This window comes from Schistocerca gregaria, chromosome 11, assembly GCF_023897955.1.
Source record: "Schistocerca gregaria isolate iqSchGreg1 chromosome 11, iqSchGreg1.2, whole genome shotgun sequence".
NCBI classification, from domain to species: Eukaryota; Metazoa; Arthropoda; class Insecta; order Orthoptera; family Acrididae; genus Schistocerca; species Schistocerca gregaria.
Genome location: NC_064930.1, coordinates 29,077,787 through 29,105,317, shown reverse-complemented (window position 1 = coordinate 29,105,317; position 27,531 = coordinate 29,077,787). Strand labels below are relative to the sequence as shown.

The 27,531-nt window shown below is 45.5% G+C and overlaps 1 protein-coding gene across 9 annotated transcripts in view; it reads left to right on the top strand.

The window, feature by feature from the left end:
• LOC126295084 (zinc finger protein 729-like) overlaps nt 1–27,531 on the top strand; it is a 251,786-nt gene that overhangs the window by 49,958 nt on the left and 174,297 nt on the right. For 8 of the 9 annotated variants that reach the window (XM_049987344.1, XM_049987339.1, XM_049987341.1 and 5 more), the window contains one exon: nt 12,845–12,882. The exons of the other annotated variant lie outside the window; for it this stretch is intronic. In XM_049987344.1, the coding sequence (XP_049843301.1) occupies nt 12,845–12,882 (38 nt within the window). The remainder of the gene's footprint in view (nt 1–12,844; nt 12,883–27,531) is intronic. 9 annotated transcript variants of the gene reach the window in all.

Sequence of the window (27,531 nt, the reverse complement as noted above, 5' to 3'; positions counted from 1 at the left end):
GCAGTTGATGACAGTGGGATGAGGCACACAGGGAGTATATTCATGTTTTGGACATCTGCTGTTTCAACATGTAGTGTTGGAAGTGCAGCAGGAAGACATGTGCCCAAATTTCAAGCACTTAGAGCACCACATAGTTGGAGGGATGTATGTTTTAACATCACAGCAGTAAATCACCTTGACCTTTTCAGGCAATGAATGTCCCTCAGAAGCCAAGATGAAGGCACTGGTAGTGACCCTGTTTCCTTTGGGTCCCCTGTAAATGCGCAAGATGAAATGAACACCCCGCCATTCTAGATTGGTGCGGAGATTGTTGAGAGACTGCAGGACGAGGTCACAATGTAAAATAATCCCCTGGACCTTGTTTAGGCTTTCATGGGGAGTGATGGAAACATGAATATCAACCAGCTGGTAACAAGCGAGTAATGCCTGGGATTGGACTGTAGATGCTGCCTGAATTGAGGCTGCACCACTTCTCATCTTGGACAGTACTGTCACATCCCCAAACTGATCCTCAAGGTGTACAACAAAAATTGAGGCTTCATAGGTAGAAAGGAGTCACTGTCCATTCTGCTACAGACTAAATACGTAGGCGAATATGGCGCTCTTCTTTCTGTAGCCCTGTGTTCCTCCCATGTTGTAGCAAGGGAGGGAAATGATTTAGGAACATGTGTCAGCATTGTACTCAATCTTGCCCTTCTTAGAGACTGCTGGAGACATACAGTCACCAGCAAGAGATGACTTAGACTCCTTCATTGCAGGTCATCTGGCATGATGCCACTCACTCTGATAAGGGTAGAGCACCCACAGGTGCCACCCAGCCACAGCAAAGACTACCTGGCATGATGGCTGTTGCTGGGAGTCCTGATGCCCCACGAAGACAGGCATCTACTTCTTGGCATATGTGGGGAGTTTACAGCTGAGGCATTAGCAGCATGATCCCTGTGTTGTTAGGGAACTACCACCAAATGGGTGCATGACAGACCCACCACAACGGACTGGCCACCATGCTTAATTTGGGTTGCAGAGAAATCCAATACTGCCATGGAGGTGAAAGAGCACAGAAGACCACGGAAGAAGATGACGTAAGGCGTCCTTCCCCATATGGCCCGCACTTCTGTAGAATTTGGAAAGTGGCAGGTCAAACCATAAAATGAGACCTGAACTTGTAGGGCTGAGAAGTGAGACTTCTTTTAGTCACCTCTTACAACAGGCAGGAATACCTCAAGCATATTCTAACACCCAGACCAGCAGGGTTTAGCAAAGTTGACACTCGCCATATTGCGGAGATGCTAAGTTAAAGATAGGCACAATGAAAGTCACAAATATATCTTTTGTTCCATAACTCTTTTAGCCCATAAATCACAGGCAACTGTAGCTGCACTGTGAGAAGCAGCACAACTGCATGATGGGAGTGACGTCAGGGCAGGGGAACAAGGTTGGTGGTGGTGGTGGTGGTGGTGGTGGTGGTGGTGGTGGTGGTGTGTATGGGACAGGTCTTGCATCTAGGTCTATTAGAGGGGAGGTAACGGGTTGGCAGTGGGGGTTGTGTAGGGATGGACAAGTACATTATGTAGGTTTTGTGGAGGGTGGAATACCGCTGTAGGAGATGTGGGAAGGATAGTGGGCAGAACATTTCTCACTTCAGGGCACCATGAGAGGTACTGAAAACGCTGGTGGAGAATGTAATTCAGTTGCTCCAGTCCTGGGTGGTACTGTGTTAAAAGGGAAATGCTCCTGTATAGCCAGACAGTGGGAGAATGGAAAGATAAGGCATGAGAGATTTCTTTTTGTACACGATTGGGAGAATAACTATGATCAGTGAAGGCTTCAGTGGGACCCTTAGTATATTTTACAGACTATAAGGTGCTATAGGCTATAAGGCACACTTTCATTTTTAATCTCTTTTCAAAACGTAACATATTCACAATTTTTAATATTAGATTGCAAAGCTGGGCTAAAAAATCTTTGTTTATAAAACTGAACACACCTAAAGACCCCTGACTTTCGAAACTAAACTTTTCTTTCATGACCACTGTCTTCTTCATGTAAGAGATGGTCATCACTGCCCGTCAGATCACTAGTTCTGCTGCAATTCTTGAAAGATTGACCATAATATCTTTTCTCTCACCCTGCACGTCCAGGGTAAGAGTAGGCCCGAGGTATTCCTGCCTGTCATAAGAGGCGACTAAAAGGAGTCCCTCCCCCTCAAGGGGTAGTTTGTGCCTGCGTCCGGAGATGGATGGTTTGATGACATACATTTGTGGTCATTTTGGTTTTTCACTTCTTTTGGTTTCTTCCTTCCTTCCTTCCTTTGTTTGTTTCCTTTCTTTGTCCTTCTGCCTCTCTTACTGTCTTCCTTACTTCTTACTTTGCCGTCTTCTTCTCGTTGCCGTCTTCTTCTTCTTCTCCTCGTCGCCGTCTTCTTCTTCTCCTCGTCGCCGTCTTCTTCTTCTCCTCGTCGCCGTCTTCTTCTTCTCCTCGTCGCCGTCTTCTTCTTCTCCTCGTCGCCGTCTTCTTCTTCTCCTCGTCGCCGTCTTCTTCTTCTCCTCGTCGCCGTCTTCTTCTTCTCCTCCTCCTCCTCCTCCTCGTCGCCGTCTTCTTCTTCTTCTCCTCCTCCTCCTCCTCCTCCTCCTCGTCGCCGTCTTCTTCTTCTTCTCCTCCTCCTCCTCCTCCTCCTCCTCGTCGCCGTCTTCTTCTTCTTCTCCTCCTCCTCCTCCTCCTCCTCCTCGTCGCCGTCTTCTTCTTCTTCTCCTCCTCCTCCTCCTCCTCCTCCTCGTCGCCGTCTTCTTCTTCTCCTCCTCCTCCTCCTCCTCCTCGTCGCCGTCTTCTTCTCCTCCTCCTCCTCCTCCTCCTCCTCGTCTCCGTCTTCTTCTTCTCCTCGTACTGTCCAAGATGAGAAGTGGTGCAGCCTCAATTCAGGCAGCATCTACAGTCCAATCCCAGGCATTACTCGCTTGTTACCAGCTGGTTGATATTCATGTTTCCATCACTCCCCATGAAAGCCTAAACGTGGTCCAGGGGATTATTTTCCATTGTGACCTCGTCCTGCAGTCTCTCAACAATCTCCGCACCAATCTAGAATGGCGGGGTGTTCATTTCATCTTGCGTATTTACAGGGGACCCAAAGGAAACAGGGTCGCTACCAGTGCCTTCATCTCGTCGCCGTCTTCTTCTTCTCCTCGTCGCCGTCTTCTTCTTCTCCTCGTCGCCGTCTTCTTCTTCTCCTCGTCGCCGTCTTCTTCTTCTCCTCGTCGCCGTCTTCTTCTTCTCCTCGTCGCCGTCTTCTTCTTCTCCTCGTCGCCGTCTTCTTCTTCTCCTCGTCGCCGTCTTCTTCTTCTCCTCCTCGTCGCCGTCTTCTTCTTCTCCTCCTCGTCGCCGTCTTCTTCTTCTCCTCCTCGTCGCCGTCTTCTTCTTCTCCTCCTCGTCGCCGTCTTCTTCTTCTCCTCCTCGTCGCCGTCTTCTTCTTCTCCTCCTCGTCGCCGTCTTCTTCTTCTCCTCCTCGTCGCCGTCTTCTTCTTCTCCTCCTCGTCGCCGTCTTCTTCTTCTCCTCCTCGTCGCCGTCTTCTTCTTCTCCTCCTCGTCGCCGTCTTCTTCTTCTCCTCCTCCTCGTCGCCGTCTTCTTCTTCTCCTCCTCCTCGTCGCCGTCTTCTTCTTCTCCTCCTCCTCGTCGCCGTCTTCTTCTTCTCCTCCTCCTCGTCGCCGTCTTCTTCTTCTCCTCCTCCTCGTCGCCGTCTTCTTCTTCTCCTCCTCCTCGTCGCCGTCTTCTTCTTCTCCTCCTCCTCGTCGCCGTCTTCTTCTCCTCCTCCTCCTCGTCGCCGTCTTCTTCTTCTCCTCCTCCTCGTCGCCGTCTTCTTCTTCTCCTCCTCCTCGTCGCCGTCTTCTTCTTCTCCTCCTCCTCGTCGCCGTCTTCTTCTTCTCCTCCTCCTCGTCGCCGTCTTCTTCTTCTCCTCCTCCTCCTCGTCGCCGTCTTCTTCTTCTCCTCCTCCTCCTCGTCGCCGTCTTCTTCTTCTCCTCCTCCTCGTCGCCGTCTTCTTCTTCTCCTCCTCCTCGTCGCTGTCTTCTTCTTCTCCTCCTCCTCGTCGCCGTCTTCTTCTTCTCCTTCTCCTCGTCGCCGTCTTCTTCTTCTTCTTCTCCTCGTCGCCGTCTTCTTCTTCTTCTTCTCCTCGTCGCCGTCTTCTTCTTCTTCTTCTTCTCCTCGTCGCCGTCTTCTTCTTCTTCTTCTTCTCCTCGTCGCCGTCTTCTTCTTCTTCTTCTCCTCGTCGCCGTCTTCTTCTTCTTCTTCTCCTCGTCGCCGTCTTCTTCTTCTTCTTCTCCTCGTCGCCGTCTTCTTCTTCTTCTTCTCCTCGTCGCCGTCTTCTTCTTCTTCTTCTCCTCGTCGCCGTCTTCTTCTTCTTCTCCTCGTCGCCGTCTTCTTCTTCTTCTCCTCGTCGCCGTCTTCTTCTTCTTCTCCTCGTCGCCGTCTTCTTCTTCTTCTCCTCGTCGCCGTCGTCTCCTTCTCCTCGTCGCCGTCGTCTTCTCCTCCTCCTCCTCCTCCTTCTTCTTCTTCTTCTTCTTCTTCTCCTCCTCCTCGTTGCCGTCTCCTCCTCCTCCTCCTCCTCCTCCTCCTCCTCGTTGCCGTCTTCTCCTCCTCCTCCTCCTCCTCGTTGCCGTCTTCTCCTCTTCCTCCTCCTCGTTGCTGTCTTCTTCTTCTTCTTCTCCTCCTCCTCCTCCTCCTCCTCCTCCTCCTCCTCGTTGCCGTCTTCTTCTTCTTCTTCTTCTTCTTCTTCTTCTTCTTCTTCTTCTTCTTCTTCTTCTCCTCCTCCTCCTCCTCCTCGTTGCCGTCTTCTCCTCCTCCTCCTCCTCATCCTCCGCTGCTGTCATCTTCTTCTCGATTTATTTATTTATTTATTTATTGTTCTGTGGGATCACATTAAGGAGAAGTCTCAATGGTCATGGAACGAGTCAATACATGATATTATAACACGATTGTAGAAACAGAGAAAATGAAATATAAGAAACATATTCAGGCGACAAGACATTAGTTTAAATAAAGAAAATCAAGAATGTAACACTGGAATTTGCTTAATTTTTTAGCTCTTCCAGGAGCTCCTCGATGGAATAGGAGTGAGCCATGAGGAAACTCTTTAGTTTAGACTTAAAAGTGTTTGGGCTACTGCTAAGATTTTTGAGTTCTTGTGGTAGCTTATTGAAAATGGATGCAGCAGAATACAAGAATCAAGGAAGTGCATTCCACATGCAGATTTGATATCTGCCTAGTATTAACTGAGTGAAAGCTCCTAACTCTTGGGAGTAAGCTAATATTGCTAACAACAAACAACATTAAAGAAAATATGTACTGTGAGGGCAATGTCAAAATTTCCAGACTATTGAATAGGAGTCGACAAGAGGTTTTCGAACTTACACCACACATAGCTCGAACAGCGTGTTTTTGAGCCAAAAATACTCTCTTTGAATCAGAAGAATTATACCACAAAAATACCATATTATATACGCATATGGAAATATGCGAAGTAGACTACTTTTCGTGTTGAAATGTCACTTATTTCAGATACTGTTCTAATGGTAAATAAAGCGGCATTTAGTTTCTGAACAAGATCCTGAACATGGGCTTTCCACAACAGCTTACTATCTATCCGAACGCCTAGGAACTTGAACTGTTCCGTCTCGCTTATAATATGCCCATTCTGTCTGATTAAAATATCAGTTCTTGTTGAATTGTTAGTTAGAAACTGTGAAAACTGATCCTTACTGTGATTTAGTATCAAATTATTTTCCACAAGCCACGAACTTTTTTCATGAACTACATTATTTGACAATGTTTCAATATTACATGCAAGATCCTTCACTACCAAGCTGGTGTCATCAGCAAACAGAAATATTTTTGAATCACCTGTAATACTGGAAGGCATATCATTTATATAAATGAGAAACAGCAGTGGCCCAGCACAGACCCTTGGGGAACGCCCCAGTTAAGTGCCCCCATTGGGACTGAACATCAGTACCACTGTCAATATTGCGGAGAATTACCTTCTGCTTTCTGTTCTTAAAGTAAGAGGCGAACCAATTGTAAGCTACTCCTCTTACTCCATAATGGTCCAACTTCTGCAGTAATATTTTGTGGTCAACACAGTCAAAAGCCTTCATTAGATCAAAGAAAACACCTAATGTTCGCAACCTTTTAATTAATACATCCAAAACCTCACAGAGAAAAGAGAATATAGCATTTTCACTTGTTAAGCCATTTCTAAAACTAAACTGTACATTTGACAGCAAATTATGTGAACTTAAATGCTCCATTAACCTTGTATATACAACCTTCTCGATAACTTTAGCAAACACCGATGGCATAGAAATAGGTGTATAATTGTCAATATTATCCCTGTCTCCCTTTTTATAAAGTGGTTTTACCATCGAGTACTTTAATTGGTCAGGAAACTGACCACTCCTAAAGGAAAAGTTACAGATATGGCTAAGTACGGGGCTAACATACATGGAACAATACTTCAGTATTCTGCTAGATACCCCATCATATCCATGAGATTTCTTGGTCTTTAGTGATTTAATTATTAACTCAATCTCCCTCTTGTCAGTATTATGGAGGAGCATTTCAGGTAACAGTCTCAGAACACTTTTTTCTATGAGCTTTACGATTCCCTGTTGGGACTAGGTTTCTATTTAGTTCACCTGCTATATTCAGAAAGTGATAATTAAATACTGTACATATATGTGACTTATCAGTAACACAGACATTCCCACTACGCACTGATTCTATATCCTCTACCTGTCTCTGCAGACCAGCCACTTCTTTTACGACTGACCATATGGTTTTAATTTTATCCTGAGACTTTGCTATTCTATCTGCATACCACATACTTTTTGCATTCCTAATAACTTTTCTAAGCACCCTACAATACTGTTTGTAATGGGCTGTTGCATTTAGATTGTGACTGTTTCTAATGTTTTGATATAATTGCCACTTTGTTCTAAAAGATATTCTTATCCCTCTAGTCAGCCACCCAGGCTGCCTGTTTGTGCTAGTACCCTGTTTTGAACATTCTAACGGAAAGCAACTTTCAAAGAGCATGAGAAAAAGTCTCGAGAAAAGCATTATATTTATCGCCTACTGTATCAGCGCTATAAACATCTTGCCACCCTAGTTCCTTGATGAGGTTTACAAATGTCTCTACAGCAACTGAATCTGCTTTCCTAAACAGCTGGTGACTATATTTAACATGCGATGCAGCACAAAAAACTTTTAGAGTTAAAATTTGTGCCTCATGATGTGAAAGGCCATTCACCTTTTTGCTAACAGAATGCCCTTCTAGTAATGAGGAATAAACAAAAATATTGTCCATGGTTGTTCTACTGTTCCCTTGCACTCTCATTGGAAAGAATACGGTTTGCATAAGATTATATGAAGTGAAGTAAGGAGGTCTACCAGCATCCTTTCCCTTGCACAATTACTTGTACAATTAATATTGAAGTCACCACATATAACAAACTTTTTGTATTTCCTATAAAGTGAACTAAGAACCTACTCTAGCTTTAGCAAAAATGTTGTGAACTCTGAGTCTGGGGATCTATAAATAACAACAGTAAGAAGTTGAGCTCCACTAAATTTAACCTGCACAACATTCAAACACCTTTTCAGTGCAGTACTTTGAAACATCAATTGACTGAAATGGGATACCATTTTTTTACATACATGGCTACTCCCCCACACCGCAAAGAGATAGAAAAGCTGCCAGCCAACCTGTATCCTGCTAAAGGAAGCTTCTAAATTATTGCCTTATTTAAGAAGAGTTCAGATATACCAATAATTTCAGAGTCAACACCCATAAGCAGTTCACTGACTTTCTCTAATACCCTGTACATTTTGATGAAATATACTAATTCCCTCAGTAATCGGATACCTAAGCTTTGTCGAAAGTGGTTTCTTTGTTAGAGAGACTTCCTTTAAGCAGGAATACCTATCAGCTGACTTCAATCTAAAAAAAGGTACAGCTTTAACACCTACAAATAGCGGAATTTTCCCATGAGTGATCCCACCACCCCCACCTATGCTGTCACCTATAAGCTTTGCCAACCTCCCCTTTCCATATCTGTTGAGGTGCAGGCCATGTCTAGTGAAACCCGTCCTGCTGATAGACTCACACCATTGAAATGTGACTCGTGTCTTTTGTCATCAGCGCACCCCCAAGTCTCATGTTATTAGGCCTGACGGCTGTATTAAGATGTCCCGGGTTTGATTGCTGGTGGGGTCAGGGATTTTCTCTGCCTTGTGATGGCTGGGTGTTGTGTGTTGTGTGATGTCCTTAGGTTAGTTAGGTTTAAATAGTTCTAAGTTCTAGGGGACTATGACCATAGCTGTTAATTCCCATAGTGCTCAAAGCCATTTTGTATTAAGATGATGCCGATCGTGACGCTGAAACAGTTCCACGAAATGCACATTCGTGTTGCCAGTCTGAGTGGCTGTCTTTTCCAGGTCACCACCTATGTCATACTCCCCATCCCTATCAATAATATTGCCAGCCCTAACCACAATCACTACCTGATCCTCTTTAGTAAAATCCCTACATAACCCCCCTATGTTAAATCACCTGAGCCAATTGTGCATTAGGCTTCACAGTGCTGGTGACCTGGTACTCACTCCCCAAAACTTCCTGCAACTGCTGGCCTACACCTCTACCATGAGAACTCGTTGCTGTATTCTTCTTCTCGTTGCTGTATGCTTCTTCTCGTTGCTGTATTCTTCTTCTCGTTGCTGTATTCTTCTTCTCGTTGCTGTATTCTTCTTCTCTTTGCTGCCTCCTCCTCCTCCTCCTCCTCCTCCTCCTCGTTGCTGCCTCCTCCTCCTCCTCCTCCTCCTCCTCCTCCTCCTCCTCCTCGTTGCTGCCTCCTCCTCCTCCTCCTCCTCCTCCTCCTCGTTGCTGCCTCCTCCTCCTCCTCCTCCTCCTCCTCCTCCTCCTCCTCCTCGTTGCTGCCTCCTCCTCGTTGCTGCCTCCTCCTCGTTGCTGCCTCCTCCTCGTTGCTGCCTCCTCCTCGTTGCTGCCTCCTCCTCGTTGCTGCATCCTCCTCGTTGCTGCCTCCTCCTCCTCCTCCTCCTCCTCCTCCTCCTCCTTCTCCTTTTTCTTCAAATCGTTTCCTCCTCCTCCTCCTCCTCCTCCTCCTTCTTCTTCTTCAAATCGTTTCCTTCTTCTTCTTTTTCTTCAAATCGTTTCCTCCTCCTCCTCCTCCTCCTCCTTCTTCTTCTTCAAATCGTTTCCTTCCTCTTCTTTTTCTTCAAATCGTTTCCTCCTTCTTCTTTTTCTTCAAATCGTTTCCTTCCTCTTCTTTTTCTTCAAATCGTTTCCTCCTTCTTCTTTTTCTTCAAATCGTTTCCTTCTTCTTTTTCTTCAAATCGTTTCCTCCTCCTCCTCCTCCTCCTTTTTCTTCAAATTGTTTCTTCTTCTACTTTTTCTTCAAATTGTTTCTTCTTCTACTTTTTCTTCAAATTGTTTCTTCTTCTACTTTTTCTTCAAATTGTTTCTTCTTCTACTTTTTCTTCAAATCGTTTCCTTCTCTGCTGCCACTGTCTTCTCCTCCCCCCCTTCTCCCCTCCCCCAACTGTCGCCGTTATCTGTCCTTTCTCTCCCTTTTTTCCTCCCTGTGCGTTCCTGAAGGCCGACCCACGCGTTCGCACACGTTGCCGGTGAAAGTGTAACATGGCGTAATTCCCCACTCTGGGTAGACAAGTAAGGCAACTACTTACCCCTGCGTAAAGGCCACCCCAGGCCCAGGGAGGGGGGATTGCCTGTGCTGACACCTTCCGACCATGCCGATTGAGCCCTCCATCCGTTTCTCTGGCAGTGTGACCTGAGGTGTAAACATTCACCTAAGGTGGGAGTGCCTGTGAGAGGGTCCCCACAACGAAGGAGCGCACCATCTGAGTCGCTGGCAATCATGGGGAATTCATCCACAATGGATTTCTCTCCTCTCTCGACTTCTACCCAAAAATGGAAACTTGACCAGCCACCAGTGACCAAAGTACTACCTCCTGCCATAAAGTTCCTAGTAGTTTCTAGATCTGAGGATGGAAAGGATTTTTAATCTGTCACCCCTTTCGTTATTCAGAAGGGTGTAGATTCCATAGCCGGACCTGTCAAGTCTTGTACCAGGTTGTGTAATGGTACCTTGTTGTTGGAAACTGAGAGCGCCTTTCAAGCGCAAAAACTCCTTTGGGCCACACTCCTGTACATGTTCCCTGTCAGCGTGGAGGCTCACCGCACTTTGAATTCGCCACGTGGTGCGGTATATACTAGATTACTCGACAGCTTGACTGACGAGGAGATTCAGTCTTTCCTCGCTGAGCAGGGCGTGAAGATTGTTCATAGGGTGATGAAAAAAGCCGACAATGACCTTGTACCGACCCGGATACTTTATTCTTACCTTTCATAGTGTTCAGCTGCCATTGCACATGAAAGTGGGCTATGTGGTTCTCTCTGTTCGCTCCTATGTCCCGACACCTACGCGCTGCTACCAGTGACAGCATTTTAATCACACCCGACAGTCTTGTTCTAATGCAGCTAAATGTGTCACTTGTGGCAGGGATGCCCATGAGGGTGACTGTCCACTTCCATCTCCTCGTTACGTGAACTGTCAGGATGTCCATGTAGCATCTTCCCGTGACTGTACCCCATCTACAAGGATGAACGATGTAAACAGGAAATTCGGGTCAAACAGAAAGTGTCCTCCTTGGCTGCTCACAAGCTATTTGCTAATAGGAAGCCCAGGCTGCTCTCAGTGGGGAAATACTACTGTGATTGCCTCTCCTCGGACTATCAGGCAGGTGTCAACACAGACATGTGATCTGAACTTTAGCACTACGGTCATCCGTTTAGCCAGTGCTAAGATCACCTGGTCAACATCTCGTATTCCTCCCGTCACCCATAGGACACAAACACCTTCATCAGCTTCTGCCAGATGCAGGAGCCTTCAAGAAGGAACCGTCCCGGGAAGACTTCTTACGTACCCCGAACTCCAAGCACACGTACTTTGACTAAATGACCTTCCAAGAAGCCTAATAGGAAGCAAAGTTCTCCGCCATGGTGTGTTTCTTCTCCTGCGCCACCAAGCGGTTGCTGCCGCAGGCCGTCATCCATTTTGTCTGTCTTTGACTCTTGTCTGTCTTTGAATTTGACTTAGTTCATAGTAAGCTGACATTTCAGAATGGCATAACAGTCAAAATTCCAGTTGTGAAAAAATACATTTAATAGCAGTTTAATCGGGTGATGCTGAGGGAATTAGATTAGGAAATGAGACACTTAAAGTAGTACAGGAGTTTTGCTATTTAGGAAGTAAAATAACTGATGATGGTCGAAGTAGAGATGATACAAAATGTAGACTGGCAATGGCAAGGAAAGCGTTTCTGAAGAAGAGAAATTTGTTAACATCGAATATGGATTTATGTATCAGGAAGTCGTTTCTGAAAGTATTTGTTTGGAGTGTAGCCATGTATGGAAGTGAAACATGGACGATAACTAGTTTGGACAAGAAGAGAATAGAAGCTTTCAAAATGTGGAGCTACAGAAGAATGCTGAAGATAAGGTGGATAGATCACGTAACTAATGGGGAGGTATTGAATAGGATTGGGGAGAAGAGAAGTTTGTGGCACAACTTGACTAGAAGAAGGGATCGGTTGGTAGGACATGTTTTGAGGCATCAAGGGATCACAAATTTAGCATTGGAGGGCAGCGTGGAGGGTAAAAATCGTAGAGGGAGACCAAGAGATGAATACACTAAGCAGATTCAGAAGGATGTAGGTTGCAGAAGGTACTGGGAGATCAAGAAGCTTGCACAGCATAGAGTAGCATGAAGAGCTTCATCAAACCAGTCTCAGGACTGAAGACGACAACAACGACAACAATAGCAGTTTGGGCAGAAAATGTTATCTCCATTGTGCACCAGTCAGAGGATAAAAATTTAATAAAATTATTACATTTTCCTCTGGCACTTCATCAGATGCTTCTCAACATTGTTCTCAGGACTGTTTTCATTTCTGCATTGTTCTTGTTATCTTGATCTATTGGTGCATCAATATTGCGTTATTGCAGGGAGAGAGACTTACTAGAGGTAATAAAAAATTTAGTACTGATTGCAACATTAATTTGCCATTTATGACTGCAGAGCCTAGTTATGGAGTTGTTCTGTGAATTTCTTCCCTGTGTTCTCTGAAAAATCTATAGTTGTCTGAATGTGGTATTCTTTCTGCGAATGTGCTATTTTGTAAGGCCAATTTTAACTAGTCCATTAAAAATGTCTGACAGTATTTTAGAGTTTGCCAATATTTATTAATGTTTGTATATTCAATGGTCCAAGCCTGTATATAGTTTTGTGTGTGAACTTATAGTTGGGTTCAGAAGTCACTCCTCACATCAGTAAGTTGGTCTGGGCTGCTCAGAGCACAAAGGCCCAAATGTGTCACTTATGGTGATCAATTCATTTGTCAGTGAATGGCAGTTTTCACAATGGAAACAAGTGAAAGAAAATTTTAAATGAGGTGTAAGTGCATGACAAATGGTCACTTTTCTTTGTGAAGTGTCTATTAGGAAGTATTGCTCCAACCAAATTATGGGTTTGTGTAGTTATTTACAGTACTGAAGACACAGTGAGGAAATGGAGAGTGAATTCTTACTAATATTGTGTTTTATTAACTGCAAAAGTTTATCATGTTCTCTTCAATGATATTTTCAAGCCTCACTTAGAGCATTTTGTGGGCCAATCATATATTGATGGCTGTTAATAGAATTCTGTTTATTTACTGTCTCATCAGTTGTAAACACAAGCCATTTTTCAAATATTTCAGGTGGAAACCTCAACAAGATACACACATGATAGTGCAAGGTAAGAACTTTTTGAGAAATACAAATTTATTAATTGTGAGTATTCTTCAGATGTAAAATGCACTACTGTAATTAAACAGTATTACCGATAAGCAACAACATTACAAGGCAGCATGGGCAGTAATGCTATTCTCTGAAACAATAATTATGTGACTGTTCTTAGATAAATAGAGCAAACATCTAATATCCATACAGGAAAATAAAAATTCAGGTTGAATGTCATGAGCTGTATTGTACTCAGTGCAGAACATCACATGAATATAACTGAAATGGAGAGTGAATTCTTCTTGATTCATCTTGATGGGCACAAGCTAATGTCATATTGCAGAAGAAAAAGAAGGCAGGGTGAGTGGCTATATATCCAAAAACTGCAGCAGTTTTCCTGCCTTTCAGGTTAATGAATATAGTGTTGAACATGTTTCAGTGCAGTGCCACAGTGGTACTCAGGAGACACACAAGCTTGTAGTGGTGATAGTTTATGGGCCACCATAAGTAGCTGGTGCCAGTTTCAGTGAGGTTATGAAGACTTACTGGTGAATCCTCATTATCTTTGCTTCTCCTTTGTCCCGGTGTGTTCCTGAAGGCTGGCCCATTTATTACACACATTACATGTGACAAGGTAATGCACAGTTTCCAGCTCAATCAACAGGTAGGGTTTGCACATACACTCTGATACAGGCCAGGCTCAGAGAGGGATAACTGCCTGAGGTGTAACCTTCCAAAATGCCAATTGGATCCTCTGCCAGGAGTTTTGGAGGTGTGAACAGTTACTCATGGTGGGTGAATCCCCTCTGAGGGGGCCCCCAGTTGGAAGGAGTATGCCATTGGAGATGTTGGCAATCATGGGGGATTTTTTTTTTTTTTTTTTTTTTTGCAGTGACTCAATTACCGTCTTAGTGTGTCAGCTAAATGTAAACAGAATGAGACTTAAGATTTGAAAGCCCTTCAAACTGGTATCACATACTGAAGGTGGGCAGTTCTTTGCTATGGTTAATGCATGCATTATTTTGAAAAGTGTTGTTGGAGTTGCAGGCTCTGTGAAATTCTTTTCTCATTTATGTAGTACAACTTTGCTTCTGAAGACGTATTGTGATTTTCAAGTCCAACAACTGCTTACGGCATCACTCCTCTAAAGTTATCCTGTTTGTGTTGAGGACCATTGTATACTGAACTCTTCACATGGCGTACTTTACCATCTGATGCTAGGTGGCCTCACTGAGGGAGAAATCCACACTTATCTTTCTAATCATGGCATCACTGCAGCACATTGCGTAATGAAAGCACTCTCTTTCTACCGTTTGCTAAGTAGTGTTTACTTCAAAGATTAAGGCAGGCTGTGAAGTCATGATGATCCAACCATACATTCTAAACCAGATGGGTTCCTACAAGTGTCAACATCATAATAAAACATGTATCCTGTCAAAACATGGCCAAACATGTTACTGTTGGCAGAGATGCTCATGAGGGCAGCTGTTTGTCTCCTCTGTGGTGTATCAGTTGTAATCCCATGAATGTCCCAAGTGTCTTAATGAGCGAGCCATCCAGGAGATCTGAGTGAAGGACATCAAACCCCACCTTGTCACTTGCAGTTGTCAGCTAGTCAAAACCCGTGCATTTGACCATCTGGCATATACAGTTCTGTTTTTGCTATGCCTTACATAAGACGACATGCCCATCCAGATTTGCAACATCAAGTTAAGTGTTGCAGTAGTAAAATCACCCAGGACACAGTAGCATCCCCATCTCCTCCTACAGCTGTGCAACAAGCCATCAAATCTTTGCCCTCTGGTGGCAAAATCACCTGCTACACAACTGTCAGGCTGAAAGGACAAAAGCAATACTCCCACAAAGACTTTCTACAGCTAAAAAGTCTTCTACAAAATCAAACAAAAGCAAAGTCTTCTTCCCTGACTTGGAGATCCTCTTCAGTGGTGTTGGCACATATACCATCACCCGACTGACCTCCATTTTGTTGGTGGCCCCCCTGTCTACCGATTTTCTGCCATAGAATTCACAGGGTGACCCAGGGAGAATGCCAGTATGTTGGTAGATTTTATGGAACAGGATTCTCCAGCCTCTGGCCCCTGTGGCAGTGAATTTTTGAAAGCTGGCACTCAGCAACCACAAAGTTCTTCAATGGAACATTGGTGACATTAGGTCTGACAAGGAGGAATTACAGCTGCTGTTGGAATTGGTGTCTGTTTGTTTTCTGCTTCCAAGAAAATTTTCCTCGCAACCCTTTGACCTCTCATGTTTCCTTCTGGTCTTCTACGACCTTTCCCCCAAGGACAGCATTTCACCTCATGGGGGAGCCATGCTGGTCATCCATCTCATTGAACATTGTGGACTTCATTTTCTTCACTTTCGTAAGCAGAACCCACTGCAGGAAAAAATGCATAAATAGTATGGACTAATCTGCCATCAAGGTAAAAAATTCGTTGCAATATTGCATTCTACACGACTTGTACTGGCTGGCAGTATGTCCACCAGTTGATAACTAAAAAATTTTATCAGTATTATACACCATCATTTGCCCCTCGAGAAACCTAGTAGCCATCCTATTAAATATTTGTGACTGAAGTCTGCAATGTGTTTAGTTTTTATCTCTGATTTAAACATATTAACGTTGGCATGTACCTCAAATCCTTTAAGAAACTGTTTCAGGTATAAATACGAATTGTCACAAGAGCCAGGAGGTACTGACACAACTTCTCCATTCCCTAGAGGCAATTATTATTAATTCAGTGATGTTAACTATACTCTTGAGTGTTTACAGACCAGTCAATGCTGTACATCACTACCCCCTGCTCATATATTTGGAAGAAAGTAGTTTGCTTACAATTTAGACCAATTAGGATTAGTGAGCATCATTACATCGCAGCTTCAAATGATGTGGAGGCTTGCATACTGCTTGTTTTTATGCAATTTTCAGGAAAAATATGACGCAGAAATATCCTCAGAGGTATGAACTCAAGTTACGGTAGTGTCGAACATTGTACAACAGCTGGTTCCTATTGGTAAAGTGACAACACAATTCTTCAGGTGGCCTTAGATCACCAAGTGCTCCATACCCGGAACATCTAAATAGACAGTTCCATGTTTCTAGGATCTCCACATTGTGTCAACGTTTCTAGGATCTCCACATTGTGTCAACGTTTTTCAATATTTCTTTGAAGGTTAGTCCAGTACCCAATCTGTTAGAGCGAACATATATGCAGAAATAGGTTGTTCTACATGAATATCCATCCTTTGATGTACCTGCTCAGCCTTCTCAATCAACATTTGGTCTGCAATATGGTGATCTTTATTTATAGTGTAGGTGATGTGCTCTTTGCATACATTGTCCAAAGCATTAAAGCCCTTATCACCATAAGTTAGGTGCTATTCCAATTTTGTTTGATTCCACATAAATTGTATACAGCGATACAAACTTCTGATGGCAGATTCTCGAAAATACCACCTCCAACTTTGTTGATACGTTTCCTAGCACTCATGTCACATTACTACATGGTTTGAGCTTGGCTTTTCATATTACGTAGCAAATTGAGTGTTCACCCACCTGTTGAGCATTGATGAGAAACTAAGCCATTTCATCAATGCCCTTTTCCCTTGACATCTTATGACCTGCTCTGAGGAACATACTGTGTTAAAAACTTTCCTGCAATTCGTTTGTAACATCAATAAGTTTGCTCTTAGTTCTGTGGTGAATAATGCGATTATACTTGTCCATGATTTGTGGCTGTATGTTCAGCCATTTGCAGATATGTTGAAGATTAAATTGCTCACACATTCGGTTTTTGATTGTCCTGTTCAGCCATTTGGCAACACTAGTTTCCAAATGGGAGAATGTTGAATAGTGATTTATCCCACATCATTACAATTCTGCTTTGAAATGCCTATCATAAAACTCACTTACATCATATGCCTCAAGGTTGTTGCAACAATTGTTCAGAAACCTCTCAAACCTCCTTTCTCGTCTTTACTTGCAAAGGTAAGGCCTAAGTGAAATTGGAATACGTGTCTCTGAAAGTGAGAATATACTTCAAGCCATTATTTGATTATAAGTAGTCTTGCATATCTAAGAGATCAGCCTGACATGCATAACCCATTCCTCATATTATCAGAAATATTCTGCATGCAGGTCTGTAAAGCTCATGAACAACTCTATCCACAATTACTTGACGATGCATATTTTTCTAAGCTCAGGTACGATCGATAATATTTTGTTCATGTGGTCTGCATTCTCTTCACCAGTGGAAGCTGTAAGCAGTCGTAATAGATGTATTACTTCATTTGGTTATCATTATATATATATATGCACATACACACACTCTCCTGGAAATTGAAATAAGAACACCGTGAATTCATTGTCCCAGAAAGGGAAACTTTATTGACACATTCCTGGGGTCAGATACATCACATGATCACACTGACAGAACCACAGGCACATAGACACAGGCAACAGAGCATGCACAATGTCGGCACTAGTACAGTGTATATCCACCTTTCGCAGCAATGCAGGCTGCTATTCTCCCATGGAGACGATCGTAGAGATGCTGGATGTAGTCCTGTGGAACGGCTTGCCATGCCATTTCCACCTGGCGCCTCAGTTGGACCAGCGTTCGTGCTGGATGTGCAAACCGCGTGAGACGACGCTTCATCCAGTCCCAAACATGCTCAATGGGGGACAGATCCGGAGATCTTGCTGGCCAGGGTAGTTGACTTACACCTTCTAGAGCACGTTGGGTGGCACGGGATACATGCGGATGTGCATTGTCCTGTTGGAACAGCAAATTCCCTTGCCGGACTAGGAATGGTAGAACGATGGGTTCTATGACGGTTTGGATGTACCGTGCACTATTCAGTGTCCCTTCGATGATCACCAGAGGTGTACGGCCAGTGTAGGAGATCACTCCCCACACCATGATGCCGGGTGTTGGCCATGTGTGCCTCGGTCGTATGCAGTCCTGATTGTGTCACTCACCTGCACGGCGCCAAACACGCATACGACCATCATTGGCACCAAGGCAAAAGCGACTCTCATCGCTGAAGATGACACGTCTCCATTCGTCCCTCCATTTATGCCTGTCGCGACACCACTGGAGGCGGGCTGCACGATGTTGGGGCGTGAGCGGAAGATGGCCTAACGGTGTGCGGGACCGTAGCCCAGCTTCATGGAGACGGTTGCGAATGGTTCTCGCAGATACCCCAGGAGCAACAGTGTCCCTAATTTGCTGGGAAGTGGCGGTGCGGTCCCCTACGGCACTGCGTAGGATCCTACGGTCTTGGCGTGCATCCGTGCGTCGCTGCGGTCCAGTCCCAGGTCGACGGGCACGTGTACCTTCCGCAGACCACTGGTGACAACATCGTTGTACTGTGGAGACCTCACGCCCCACGTGTTGAGCAATTCAGCGGTACGTCCACCCGGCCTCCTGCATGCCCACTATACGCCCTCGCTCAAAGTCCGTCAACTGCACATAAGGTTCACGTCCATGCTGTCGTGGCATGCTACCAGTGTTAAAGTCTGCGATGGAGCTCCGTATGCCATGGCAAACTGGCTGACACTGACGGCGGTGGTGCACAAATGCTGCGCAGCTAGGGTCATTCGACGGCCAACACCGCGGTTCCTGGTGTGTCCGCTGTGCCATGCATGTGATCATTGCTTGTACAGCCCTCTCGCAGTGTCCGGAGCAAGTATGGTGGGTCTGACACACCGGTGTCAATGTGTTCTTTTTTCCATTTCCAGGAGTGTGTGTATATAGTTTAATCGTGTGTAATATTTGACCACATGTTAGTATAGTTTCAGGGTACATTTCTTAACATTCGACATTTTGAAAATTATTAACTATGACAGCCTAGGCAATCTTTCAAATTCCTTGTTCCCTATGCTTATTGCCTTCTTGGTTGAACATATTGAGTGCTTACCTAACAAATATGGTTTTGCCCTGATGGCCTCATATGTTCTGTCTTAACTCAGCATTCCTCCTCCTCCTCCTCCTCCTCCTCCTCCTCCTCCTGCTTCTGCTTTTATCCATAGTCGGTGACAGCTCTTTCAGCCTGTCAGTTACTGCCTTAAATGTTACTGAGAGATGCTGGTCTCGTTGGAGTTGACCTGACTTTCACAAAACTAACTTCCGTCAAATTGCTTTCTGCACCTCAGTTTTTAACATTATGCTTTTTCGACAATATGCTGCTGTATACTAAGCCATTTTTGAGACAGTTAACAAATTACATATACTTCGGGACAATTGGTGGTGTCGGCATTAAGTGCCTTAGCTATCACATTGTTGTTCCACGCATACGTTAGTTTTGCATTGACATCTGTAATTTCTTATTGACACACAGTTCACATTGCTGTATTCGAGCATTCAACACCTCAGCATTCATACCACCTTTCTTGACATCATCAGTTCCATTGATTTAGTGTTGATTGCTTCCATTTTTTGTCAAACGCTTGTGCTTTGCATCCTCTGAATGAATGTGCAACACATGCGCAAATTTGTACCTAGTGTACAATATACCAACAAGTGCATTTTGGTGCATTGACTTTTTGAAGAATTTTGTGTAAGTTTTGTTTCTATTGAGCCTCATTCAGGTCACTAGCTTTGTCCATAACCAGCAAGCTATACTGAGAGATACTCCAGCAATCCTCACATATAATGAATTCATTGAGTGACATGTCAGTTCCTGCATGTACTTAAAAACTATGCTGTAAATTCAGATTGTGCTCTTTGGAAGTTGTTTGTGTATCCCAAACCAACAGCTTTGGGATGGTTAAGTATGTCTCACTGAAATAAAATACATTGACTTGCATGTGGGGAGCAAAGCAGGAATATCTGCAGATATCCTGATTTTCCATTGAGTTGTTGCCAAATGAGAATGTGCAGTTTGGTTTTACGTTTTCAGGTTGTGGAATATCACAGCTTTATCTGGCTGTCCAGGATGTTACTTCCTTAACTCCACACAAAATCTCCTGGAGTAGCTGATATTTTGACTGAAACAGGATTTTTGGAAAACATATATATGCTCTAAGTGGACTCCCACAGGATATGTCACAGTATTAAAACTAGATTATTTTCCACAGCATCAAGCCCCAATAGCCAAAGCACTTCTATCAGGAAGTAATGATCCATTTGTCTCATTCTTCTGGTTACTACCTTCATCTCTGCAGGAGACTTTCGTCCACTTGGTTATGGTGGTAACTGTTTATTTACATTGAAATAGAGGGGTTCTATAAACTCTTACTTACAGCTGTGTATATAAACAAACTTTAATAAGATCGTAATTCAGTGCCAACATCTGGTAATGTTGAATCATACATTTCCACTTCCGTCAATGCACAGAATGCATCATGGGGTTGAGCTATAGTAGTTTCCAATGAGTGTCAAGTCTGGCAAGCAATTCTACGGCACGTTGTGCAGTAATCTACTGTCGATAGGAGGATATGTGACTGCCATTTTTGTCAGCACTCTAGTTCATCCTGTACTGCATTTCATTAGAATGTTAAAAACCTGTTCCTGTAGATCTGTGCTCCCTCTGTTACATGGTTTACCTGTACCAACTGAATCCACTACAGAGAATCACCTGGTAACATTGAGGGGCAGCAATCTTTTCTGTGGAACAAGGCTGAAATCTGCTTTGACACACTGTATGGTCAATGTCATTCATCCAAGGACAATATTACTTTGTCATCACTAAATGGATGATTTTCAAGTACTGTCACTGGGAACTCCCTATTCGTTATTACATTAACACTGACATGATGACACTCACTTATATTCAATCAGTAGGTTTGATTGAACAGCATTATGTTGACACCAGATTACTGCTGCTGCAACGTCTTCACATTTCCTGCAAGGAAAGCACATAGTGTTACTTAGCAGCTTATTTGCAAATTTTCTCTGGTGATCAGCATTAATACTTAAACTGGCTCACAACAGGGACTTTTGATGCATGACTTGACATCCTTATACGTTGTTGTTTGCCACAAGTGAGCAAATTATTTATCAATTGCTGTAAGTAAATTTTTGTGACATGGCCTACTACTATAGTTAGAATTTATTATTATTATTAACCTTCAAATCCAGTATTTTTTGCCATTTGTGTTTTCACACATTTATATGCTTTATTAACTGCGTAGTGCATAGAACCACTGTCTGCATTGCATCACTCATTTGTTTTGTGTTACTTGCAGCACTTAAATCGCCCAATCCAGTGGTATGTCTCCCTCCTGTGGGCCCGGGGGCTAGAATAGGCCTGAGGTATTCCTGCCTGTTGTACGAGGCGACTAAAAGGAGTTTCACACAGTTCAGCCTTTATGTGATGGTCCCCTGTAGGGTTTGACCTCCATTCTTCAAAATTTTCCCGAAGAGTGAGCCAATTAGGGAAGGGTGCCTTACAAGTTGCAGCATTTCCATCATGTGTTGAGATCTTCAGCCCACTGTCTCGTTGTTGCATTGCAATCCTGCCATTCTCCATCTCTTGGTTGAGGACACCTTCCTGGGTGCGTTTTCCACCATGCTGTATGCAGTGTCAATTTCTTCGTCGACGATGACCATGGACTTCTTTGCACCTGATATGCAGCATGGTAGCAAATCCATCGTGGCGGTGCCACCATGTACTACGCCAGTAACTCTCCACGTATGCCAAGGGGTAGGTGCCTATCCCCCTGGGGCATTGGGACTCCCAACAATGACCATCCTGCCAGGTGTCCTTTGCTGTGGCAGGATGGTGCCCGTGGGGTGGACCCCTGGTCGGAGTGGATGACATAATGGCAGATGACATGCGAAGAAGTGTAGTCCATCATCTCTTGCTGGTGGTGAAACAGCAGTCATCTCTAAGCGATCACTAGCTCAATTCAGTGCACAGAAGTAAGACCTGAAATTGTTCCCCTTCCTGGCCACACCATGGGAGTAACATCAGTCTAAGGATGGCAGCGGATCTTATTCGCCTCAGTACCTTGTATATTCGAGATCTGATGGGGTATCTTTCATGACAATAAAGCCTCAGTTTTTTGTTGAGCATTTAAAGGACAAGTTTGGGGAAGTGGATGGCTTGTCAAAAATGAGGTCTGGATCAGTCTTGGTCAAAACAGCATCCTCTGCCCATTCACGGGAGTTACTCGCCTGTCACAAGCTGGGTGATGTTCCTGTAACCATCACGCCCACAAGAGCTTAAATATGGTCCAGGGTATCATATTTCACAGAGACCTTCTTTCGACTTCTGACAATGAGCTGCACGCCAATTTAGAGTGGCAAGATGTACATTTCGTCCAGTATGTCCACCAGGGTCCGAATGATAATCAGGTTTCCATCGGTGCCTTCATCTTGGTTGATACGTTTCCAGAGGTCAAGGTGATGGTCTACTGGTGTGGTGTGAAGCCCTATATCCCTCCCTGAGGTGATGCTTTAAGTGCTGGAAGTTCGGCCATGTCTTCCCGCTGTACTTCCCATGTCACATGCCAAGATTGCGGACATCCATCACATCCCAATACTCCATGTGCCCCGCCTCCCATCTGTGTCAACTACAGAGAGCACCATTGCCTGACTGCAGGATTCTCCAGGAAGGAAGGAATTTCATGGAGTAAAAGACCCTGGCTAGACTGACCTACACTGAAACTAAGAGAAAATTTGAACACGTGCATCCTGTGCCTATGACATGGTCTTACTCCACCGCAAGAACAGTTCTGGCACCATCAGCTCCACCAACCTAATTCACCTCTCAGAGCCTTAAACTACACCTGCCCCTTGATGGCAGGGGCATTTCCCTCCCTGTTGCTCTTGCACCACCTACTTCGGGAGCAGCACCCCCCCCCCCCCCCCCCCCAAACCATCAGGGATGTTTGTCCCCACTTCTAAGCCAGAGAAGTGTAATTCTTCTTCAGCTTCTCTCGCTAGGAAGGGGGTCCCTTGGGTGACTCCCTTCCCAGATTTCTTCCAGTGTGAAAGAAGACACCCGTTTGTGGCTGAAGAGCCCAAAAGCAGCAGGTTGTAGGGCTTCACGCTCATCCTCTGTCCCAGAAACTGAGCCAGTGAAGTCCTCCAAACCAGGGAAACCCAAGGAGCAGTAAGAGAAATCCAAAAAGAAAACCACTAAGACAAAGGAAATTGCTATGGCACCCACACCACTGCTACCTAAAAGCACTGCGGCTAAGAATGGGCTGCAAATTTTGGTGTCTGCTGAGGACCTAGATCTTGCCAGACCCTCAGTCACAATGGATATAGACTGCTCCGGCAATAAACCGGTGGCAGCAGGTTACCCTGCGGCGTAAACTACCTAATTGAATGTTCCATGCCTCCAGTAGAATTGCGTGGTTTTTTCTACCGCCTGGCTGAGCTATGGAAACTGTTAAGCTTTACACTGGCTATCTGCATTGCCCTCCAGGAAACCTGGTTCCCAGCAGTGCGAACCCCTGCCCTCTGTGACTATAAGGGATATTACAGGAACCATAGCGACTATAATAGCATGTCAGGTGGAGTTTGCTTTTATGTCCTAAACTCGGTCTGTAGTGAACATGTGCCCCTTCAAACCCCTCTTAGAGCTGTGGCTGTCAGTGACGACGCAGGAAATCACTGTCTGCAATGTATATCTTCCTCCAGGTGGTGCATTACCCCTGAATGTATTAGCTGCACTTATTGATCAACTCCCTAAACCTTTCCTACTTCTGGGAGATTTTAATGCCCATAACCTTTGGTGGGGTGGTACCATGCTAACTGGCTGAGGCAGAGATGTCGAAATTTACTGTCGCAATTCGACCTCTGCCTCCTAAATACTGCTGCTGCCACACATTTCAGTGTGGCTCATGGTAGTTACTCGGCCATTGATATATCAATTTGCAGCCCAGGACTTCTCCCATCTATCCACTAGAGAGCATATGATGACCTGTGTGGTAGTGACCACTTCCCCATCTTCCTGTCACTGCCCCAGTGTCAGGCCCAGGGACGCCTGCCCAGATGGGATTTGAACAAGGTGGACTGGGAAACTTTCACTTCTACTGTCACCGCTGAATCTCTCACATGGTAACATTGATGTGATGGTTGAGCAGGTGACTAGCACATTTGTTTCTGTTGCAGAAAACGCGATCCCTCTCTCACTAGGGTGCACAAGGTGTAAGGCAGCCTTTGGTGGTCACTGGAAGTCGCTGAAGCAATTAAGGAGCGTTGGCGAGCTCTACATCGGCATAAGCAGCACCCGTCGCTGGAGCACCTCATAGCCTTTAAACAGTTCCGTGCCCGTGTTTGCTACCTCTACCTTATCAAACAACGGAAGGAGGAGTGTTGGGAGAGATATGTCTCCACCATTGAGTGCCACAACTCACCTTCCCAAGTCCGGGCAAAGATCAAACGTCTTTTCGGGTACCAGGCCTCAACAGCTGTCCCTGATTTTACCGTAAATGGCGAGTTATGTACCGATGCAAACGCTGAGCACTTTGCTCCAGCCTCTGCATCAGAGAATTACCCTCCCTCCAGCCTTAAACACACTCAAACGGTGGCTGGAAGGGAACATTCTCTATTAATGCACGCTGCAGTGAATCCTATAACGCCCCATTTACAGAGCGGGGGCTCATCAGTGTCCTTGCACGTTGCCCTGACACAGCTCCTGGGCCTGATTGCATCCACAGCCAGATGATAAAACATCTCTCATCTGACTACAAGCTACATCTTCTCGTCATCTTCTCAACTGGGTCTGGTGCAATGGCATCTTTCCATGGCAGTGGTGGGAGAGCTATCGGCCCATCAGCCTCATCAACATTCTTTGTAAGATGCTGGAACGTATGGTATGTTGGCAGTTGGGTTTTGTCCTGGAGTCATGTGGCTTGCTGGCTCCATGTCAGGGCAGCTTCAACCAGACTCGTTCGACCACTGATAATCTTGTGTCCATCGAGTCTGCCATCTGAACAGCCTCTTCAAGATGGCAACACCTGATTGCTGTCTTTTTTGGCTTACGTAAAGCATATGACACGACTTGGCTACATCATTAACGGTCTAGCAGCAGCTGTCAGGACCTCTCTCACCTTCTCTTTTCAGACGACTTCTGCATTTCGTACTGCTGCTCCAGTACAGTTGTTGCTGAGTGGCGCCTCCAGGGAGCCGTACACAAGCCACAGTCATGACCTCTACCCCACGGCTTCCAGTTTTCAGCCACAGAGTCACGTGTCATGCACTTTCCCTTAATGACGATCCACTCACTGTAGCCGAGACATATCAATTCCTAGGACTGGTTTTCGATGCTCAATTGACTTTGCTCCCTCATCGTCAGCTTAAGCAGAAGTGCTGGCAGCACCTCTATACCCTCCACTGACTGAGCAGCACCAATTGGGGTGCAGATTGCTGTATGCTGCTGCAGCTCTACAGAGCCCTTGTCCAATCCCGAATTGACTATGGGAGTGTGGTTTATAGCTCAGCAGCACCTTCAGCAATGTATTTACTCGACCCCGTGCACCACTGTGGAGTTAGATTAGCGACATGAGCTTTTAGGATGAGTCCAGTGACCAGTGTACTGGTGGAGGCTGCTGTCGCTCCACAGCAGATCAGATGTGCTTAACTGCTCGCCAGTTACTTAGCACACAGTCATAGTTCCCCTAATCATCTGAATTACTGTCTCCATTTCCCCCACACAGCAGTACATCTCCTGCATCGGTGGCCCAGATTGGGGCTAACGATTGTTGTTCGCATGCAGACCCTTCTCTGCAAACTGGAGTCCTTCCCTTTACCACCTCTACTCGTGGTCTGTTCACGTACGCCTCCGTGGTGTACGCCTCAGCTGCAGCTTTCTCTGGACCTTTTGCAAGGCCATAAGGACTCAATTACCCCACTGCCCTCCGTTCGTCACTTCCTCTCGATTCTTGACGTGTTCTGGGGCTCTGAAGTGGTTTACACCGGCGGCTCAATCGCTGATGGTCACGTTGGCTTCGCATATGTTCATGGAGGACATATTGAGCAGCTCTCTTAGCCAGTTGGCTGCAGTGTTTTCACTGTAGAGTTGGCGTCCAAATCTCGTGCTCTTGAGTACGTCTGCTCATGCCCTGGCGAGTCATTTCTGTTGTCCACTGACTCATTGAGCAGCCTACAAGCTATCGACCAGTGCTACCCTCGCCATCCTCTGGTATCGTTCATTCAGGAGTCGATCTAATCCTTGGAACAGTCCAGCCATTACATGGTATTTGTGTGGACATCAGGATATGTTGGAATCTGCGGCAGTGAACTTGTCAACAGGCTACGTTTTCACTCACTAATCGTCTTTGTGGGTCTAAAGTTAGTTTCAATTTGAAACTTGGCCGGAACTTTCCCAATATGGTCTGTAATATTATGAATAAATGGAAGAAAAGCTTTTTCAGCTGACAGTTGTTCTTACTGAAGGTTGTCATACACTTTTCTTCTGGGATTAAGTGTTCGATCTATCTCGTTGTCTGCGTCTCCATTTCTCTTAACAGCCATTCGCAAATGATTTACTTCATCCTGCAAATAAATGTGCTCACAGATGTTATTAGCTCTGCCCGCCTTTTTTAATGACATCTGTCTTCCTCCTGGGATGAAGGTACGAATCCTTATGGAGGTAATGGTCTGTGTGTGTTTCTTTTCTATTCACTTTTTGCCCTAGACACACACATGCTCGTTTAATTGCTGATACATCAAAAAAAATTCGTCCATTTCACTTTTTCTCCATAGTAAACGGTATCTTTGGATTAATACTATTCATATAGATGAAGAAACCATGCAGTTCCGTTGCACCGTGATTTCATACCACATAAGTCTCATCCACATACCGATACCACTATAAAAGGCTTGCACTGCCAGACTGCAGTGCCTGCTGTTAAAAATTAGCAACAGCTGGACTCGGAGGGCAGTTCGTAAGACTCATCATACTGGAAATGTCATGGATGGGCAATGTTGGAACCTCCATGGCGTGGCAGCCAGTTGTTGACTCACCTCGAAAGTTGTTGCCTACAGTTGGCAACGAAACATCAGGAATTTGTAGTTTACAGTCGACCACTGCCTCTCAGCCCCAAAGTCCTTACTAATGGAGATACTGACTATAAAAAACGTATGATTAGTATGGGTTGAGCTTATACCTACCAAGTGGAATAAATTAAGTTCACTTTAACAATGCTCTGACTTGGATGAAACGGCCCTCTCCCTCTCCCCCTCACCCTCCTCCTCGGCCCCCTCCCCCTCACCCTCCTCCTCGGCCCCCTCCCCCTCACCCTCCTCCTCGGGCCTCTCCCCCTCACCCTCCTCCTCGGCCCTCTCCCCCTCACCCTCCTCCTCCTCTACGGCCCTCTCTCTTTCTCCCCCTCACCCACCTCCCCGGCCCTCTCCCTCTCTCCCCCTCACCCACCTCCCCGGCCCTCTCCCTCTCTCCCCCTCACCCACCTCCCCGGCCCTCTCCCTCTCCATCTCCCCTCACCCAACTCCCCGGCCCTCTCCGTCTCCATCTCCCCTCACCCACCTCCCCGGCCCTCTCCATCTCCCCTCACCCACCTCCCCGGCCCTCTCCCTCTCCATCTCCCCCTCACCAACCTCCCCGGCCCTCTCCCTCTCCATCTCCCCCTCACCAACCTCCCCGGCCCTCTCCATCTCCCCCTCACCCACCTCCCCGGCCCTCTCCCTCTCCATCTCCCCCTCACCCACCTCCCCGGCCCTCTCCATCT